General features: G+C 42.2%; 1 protein-coding gene across 1 annotated transcript; it reads right to left on the reverse strand.

Annotated features, from left to right (window-relative positions):
- Positions 1-231: 231 nt before the first annotated feature.
- LOC114073065 (stomatin-like protein 3) lies at positions 232-5,520 on the reverse strand (the record flags this gene model as incomplete). Its single annotated transcript, XM_027910858.1, has 5 exons — positions 232-366; positions 1,360-1,563; positions 3,193-3,275; positions 4,506-4,578; positions 5,389-5,520. Coding segments are annotated over 5 exons (627 nt in total), but the record flags the coding sequence as incomplete, so codon positions are not given.
- Between the last annotated feature and the right edge of the window lie 786 nt (positions 5,521-6,306).

Here is a 6,306-nt window from a genome sequence, read left to right on the forward strand (position 1 = left end):
AGAAAAAAGTTAGGTTGTCAAGCACTGGAACAGGATGCCTGGGAAGTGGTGGAGTCACTAACCCAGGAGATATTTAATAGATGTGCAGATGTGGTGCTTAGGGAGATGGTGTAGTGGTAGACTTGGCAGTGCTGGGTTAATGGTTGGACTCAGCGATCTTAGAGGTCTTTTCCAACCCAAACAATTCTATGGAAACAAGTGCTTGGGGATAGACATTGCTGTTGGTCTCACCTTAGCTCTTGTCTCTCGAGCAGCCTCTGCTTCAGCTGCCATTGCCCTCTGCATGGCCACAGGAATTCTGACATCTTTGATCTCCACACGGGCCACTTTGACTCCCCACTGCTCTGTGGCACTGTTGAGTATAGCCTTAGGGATAAACACACAACACACCACAAAGAGCACAGAGAGAAAGCCACACAATGTACCCTGCTACTTGGATAGAAGGACAGGTAGAATGCAAACCTGGACAGCAGAAAGACAGACCCTCCAAGGATACAAGCATGCAGCATGGTGTGCATATGGTGAGCACCACAGTCTTATGAAACACTTGCTGAGTGACATCAGTGTCACCTGTGTGGCTTTTCTACTGCCTCCAAAATTATGATTCCCACGCTTTACCTGGGCACTTACCAAACTTCTCCCTTTTACAAAGAAATACTACAACAACTTCCTTAGCAGCACAATGCTGTACACTATGGGTGAAAGGCACGGCACAGCCCTGCAGCACTGGCACAATCTTCTGTGCTCTGGCTCCTGGGCACTCCTGCAATTCATGCCACCACCGTGACCCTGGCTCTGCCCAAGGCCACTCTGCTGGCTGGAGAGGGGTAGACTCTCTCTTTGATTTGACTATGCCTTGCCTCTGACTGAAAATACTAAATCAGGTGTTGGATTTCTTCTCTGCTCCTTCCTTGGCTGCCAAATAAAGAAAGTAACCAGATGGCATTTTAAAGCATAAACCAACTTGTTCTGTACTCTTAGTTGTAATGACAGAAGATACAAGCCTTGCCTCAATCAAGGGTCTGCTCAAGACAGAGCATCCCACGAGCAGCAAACATTTCTCCATGCTTGCAGCGGCCTCTGTGCAAGACTAACCTGATTTATTTAGGTCACTGGATAATTTCAAAATCTTAATTGCTTTTTGATAAGAGATAACTCTGTTACAAGAACCTGGGGAAATACCTTTAGAATAACTCTTTCTGACCCTAATCAATGAGATGTGTAATTGAGAAAAAACAATAAAGGGAAATTTTGTTATCATTGTTGAAAAAAGAAAGAGATAGTATTTCTAATTTGCCAATCCCCAGAACACATCTCCCTTGTCAGTGCTTGTCAGCGAATTTTGAGAGCCAGATTTACCTGGATACTGCGTCCAGTCTCCTCACGACCTGCCAGCAGCTGAGCCAAGCTCTGCTTACCCAGAATGTTCCTCAGGGTTGTCTGTGCCAAAAGCAAGGTTGCTGAGTGGACATCACTGACGTTAGCAACAGCGCTGACAGCACTGTAGATCCTGTAGCACACCACCCCATCAACTCGGGCAGTAACACCGTCTTTTGAGAGAATCTGCATTTGAGAAATGTAAAGACCTAGAGAAGGATCCAATAACACATCCTTTGCCTAGGAAGGGGAATTATTTTTTTTTTTACCCCTCAGTGAGGCAAAGGCCCTAATAATTCAAAGAAACTAAGAATTTCTTTTGATTTCCTGGTCATTACCCTGAGGAATTACTTCAAGACAGCTCTCCAGCACCACAAATGTTTAAACTGGGACAAGATGTTGTACATAACCTCTAAAGCACAGTTTCAATAGTAAGCAAATCTCATAACTTGAATTAATTTCTTCTGCAATAATACATGATGGCCATCCTCTTCCTTTCTTGTAGAAAGGTTCATTAATGATTTTAAACATTACATGCACCTTGGAAGATCTGTGGTATTTCCACTAAATAATGTAAGAAACACCAGCAAATTGAAACAAAAATGAAAAGTGAAAAGAATTGTGAGAAGAAACTGAAAAAAATATTAAAGCATTCATAGAAGTGCTGTGTCATCTTTTGCCAGACAAGTTCCCTGGGGCTCAGCAGGCAGCTGGCCTCAGCAGAGCACTGATGCTCCGCTATCTCTTCTCTCCTCAGCATCTTTTGCCTGCAAGCAAATGCTTCCCAGAAGCCCTGCCAACCACTGTAGAAGCCTTGGCAAAACCTGCTAAGCCTTGTACAGCACAAGTACTGCAACGTCTTCCTTCCAGCCTTGCGTTTTGGACAAGCAATTTTTCATTTCACCCCATGCAACCCTGCAACCTGCACTCTGAGAAAAGGCTCTTTGTGATTATGGAAAGATAATACTCCAAGAAACAGCTTCTGGGGAACACAATGGGCAATCCTTGAGGCCAAAGGGGCCCTGGAGCTTTCTCTTTGCCCTCCGCTCTTTGTCTAAGGAAGGGGACAGCAGTACCAACTCCACAAGCAGAAGCATTGCTCTGCCATAGGGTTGGGGTCACACAGAGACAAAACCTTATCAGGACAGGATTTCTCAGCAACTAATTCTTCAATTAAGTTCTTCAGTCAATATTTGTCAATAAAATGCCTAAAGATACACTCCTCCATTTCTGTTTGGGTCTAAGTTTTGTGGATGTTGTCTGCAAATTCTTGTTAATTTAAGGAGACTTGTTTCCCATATGTAATTTGCCTTTTCAGAAACATGTAGAAAGCTCTTTAGAAGGGTGAGTTCCATGTCAGATCCAATTTCATTAGGACATTCATTTACAACTGAGAATTTTGTACTTGCTCCTCTATTGTTCTCTCTGTCTCCCATGCACGCTTGTATCCCACTTCCCTTGTCTTTTATCTCACAGTTCTGAACATCAGCTTGACTGCAATGCTGCATCCTCGTATTTTTATAAGCTGAGTCATGGAATGGTGTGGGTTGAAAGCAACCTTAAAGATCATCTAGCTCCAACCCTGCTGCCATGGGCAGGAACACCTTCCATGAGACTAGATTGCTCAGCACCCCATCCAACCTGGCCTTTAACACTTCCAAGGATGATGCATCCACAACTTCTTTGGGCAAGAAGAAATTTTGTCAGCAGTTTGAAACTCAAGATACAGCAAAGAAGCTAATTTTTTTTTTGATCATGCCATGAATCAGTTGCATCTTTTGTTTCTGGCTTAGATGGCTGCTAGAGAATAGTTACCTCTTGTGGAGGAATCTTACAGGCAACCATTCTGAGGTCAACCTTGATAAATGTATCTGTACATGGAAGTATGAGGATTATACCTGAAAAATAAAAATAGAAATAATTAGATGAAACACCTCTGAAAGTTTAGTCCAGAACCAGCTGTACTGTACAAAGCAAATGGATGGAAATATCCACACGGTGGAGAATGAGCCCACCTTGTTATTATAGAAGCTCTTTCTGCTACAGGAGGTGACAACAGTGAGGTTTTGCATTTTCAAATAACATTGGGAAATGCAGATATCTGCAAATAATGTGAACTCATTAGAGCTTAATGACCTAAGGCTCTGCTCTGGCAATGAGCAGACTGTAACTCTGGTCTTAAATCTGCCATGAGACTTTTGGCAAAAATTCCATCCATGCCTTTGTTCTGTTTCCCCTTTTTAAATCATAAGCCATTTATGTGTCGATACATCTGTACCCAGGAAAGAAGTCCCCAGATCCATTCCTGCATGGTTCCCACATGAGAAACATTGTCCCAAGATATGATCCATCCTGTGAAGAAGTCCCCACTCTCATTCACTGGAGAGGGAGACTGGATACAACTATTCTAGTCTCAGCATTTTGGTTTGGTGCCCAGAGCCACAAAGAAGAGCTCTGCACCGGCCCCAGCTGCTCTTTTGACCTCATAACTATTATACAAGAGGAAGGACAGTACCTGAAAAGGACTTTTTCCTGTTATTTCAACTTCCAGTTTGCCCAGTTTCACTGCACAGAGGTGATAATGCACCAACACAAACACCTCATGATACTGGGTTTGTTTTGAGCTTGTGAAGTGACTGTAACAAACTCTACATAGATGCCCAATATCTTGGCCCTGACACATTTACCATTTTCAAAGCAGGGACAGCTAAGGAGTTGGCAACAACAAGCAGTGTTGGAAGTGAGGTACAGGGAGAAAGGCCACAACAGTCACTTATAAAAGACCGTGGCAGACCTGAACACTGCATTTAAATCTCTCTGCAGTCCCCTGACAGTGTTTGCAGCATGAGCTCAGCCTTTTGTTGTCCAATCTCCTCAACAGCAAAGCCATACCTGGTATCAAGGTACTCAAACTTCTGTGCTGTGACGGGAGGGTGGCTTTATCTTCTCTTCAGAAAAGCAAATAGTCTGCAGGTAAAGGAACTGCAGTAGAGAGAACCTTCTCAGTCCCCTCTATGCTGTGAAGAAGGATTTCATGAACCTCTGCAATTCTTTATGTGATTAGAGTGCATCATAATAAAACAAATAAAGCTGGTGGATTTTAATAGAATAAAACTGCGTGCATTCACCTGCTCCCTTTGCTTTCTTAGACAGTATACGTCCCAGACGAAATACAACAGCTTGTTCATATTCTCTGATAACCTGGAAAATTTAAAGTTTAGAATTTTACAACTAATTCTACTCTCTGGTCTGATTTATTTAATCTTTGGCATACATATTAAACGTGAAAAAAGAAGAAATAATATAGGAGGCAACAAAGCTGCAAACCACTAGGTGTTTTACAACTTCTACTTACTCCATGTTTTGCTGAAAAAAACTCAGACCCTGGCCCTGCAAATATGTTAAAAAACAGATCAAATATGAAAGAATTGCCACTGATCTAATGAGGCTATCCCAGTGCTCTCTCAACATCAGCACTACACTGAGAGGAGCTGTAGGCAAACCGTGTCTCACCTCAGGTAGCCTAGCTAACTACTTCAGTTAGTGCATCACAGCTACTGAAGGCCTGGAGTTCAGGTAATTCACGCCTTAAAACTGCTTGAAATTATTATGCCCATGTCCTGAAGGGGCATCGTGTGGGGTTAGGCTATGCAGTTTTTCTCAATGCAGGGCCACATGTTCCCATCTTCCTGTGTTAATCCCTATTGCTAGCAGCATCAGAAATGAGTTCTTTAGAAAAGTCTGTAGATTTATTTTCCCAATATTGTAAGTCAGAGAAGTTTATCTGATGACGGAAGTTGAGACTGGAAGAAATTAAACAAGAAAGTTGTGGTGATACAGAAAGTTAGTGAAAGAACATGGATCTTCATCCCAGAACACATCTTTGCTACAAGCCCTTATGATTTCCAAAAAGCAAATTTAAAGTGCCTTGTCTTAACTAAACTGATTAAAAAAAAAATAACACCAATGATAACAGAGTATTCTTATGTACCTCAGATCCCTTGAGCTTACCTTCATACATGCCCAGATGGAAATAGGAAAGGTAATAAGCACCAGGAGGAATGAAAGGGAAACCAGGATCCAGCCACAGACACCAATTCCTTCCCGCCTGTCAGCTATAAAAGAATATAAAGTAGAGGAGCAATGAATGCAAAATTTGAAGAGTTATCCCAGGGATGTAGATCTAGCCCAGTGCAATCATAAAGGACTGCAAAGTCCAGAGACTCACTCCCTCTTCTTCCATCACTCAAAGAAAGGCATCAAAGACCTAACCAAACATCCAATCTTATGGCCCTTCTGCCCAAAAGGTCAGAAAAGGTTCAGAAAATGCATTTAGCAACAGAAATAAAAAGGAAAATGTAAGATATTGCCAAAGCTGGGGGGCTGTGAAGGAGAATTAAAAACCTTGGGTGGAGTATCCATGAGTATGAATCTGCCAGTGCACCATGGCTGGGGCAAAAGATTTAGTTTGTATGAAACAGGTAGTAAGGAAAATGAGAGGAACTATTGCTGCCTTTACACAAAGGTTTTGAGGAATATTGATGGACCAGTTCATCCAGTGAACCATAAACTTCAGAATTACTGCTTGTCAAAATGCAGACCCATGCAGAGTAAGCAGTTGTCTTATTGAGTTGTGTTTGTCTCATCTCAAAATTTCATTACCAAAAAAAACCCACAACAAACCCCCTCTCAAAAAAAAAAAAAATCCACCAAACAAACAAAAAAACCCCCACCAAATTTCATTATTTTAATACCTGAAGGTAAGGCAGCAGTGAGTAGCTGTTCAAATGCTAAAAGGTCTGGAGGCTCTTTGCAAGGAAAGTGTGACCAAGGAGCAGTTGGTCTTTGAAGAGAAGAACAGTTGGAGTTGCTGAAATCCTCAGAGAATAGGCAAGAAAGGAATCAGGACAGTCTTTCCATCAGGACAGA

This window comes from Empidonax traillii, unplaced genomic scaffold (genome assembly GCF_003031625.1).
Source record: "Empidonax traillii isolate 1590-97213 ecotype Southwest subspecies unplaced genomic scaffold, ASM303162v1 scaffold5175:size8806, whole genome shotgun sequence".
In the NCBI taxonomy this organism is placed as follows: domain Eukaryota; kingdom Metazoa; phylum Chordata; class Aves; order Passeriformes; family Tyrannidae; genus Empidonax; species Empidonax traillii.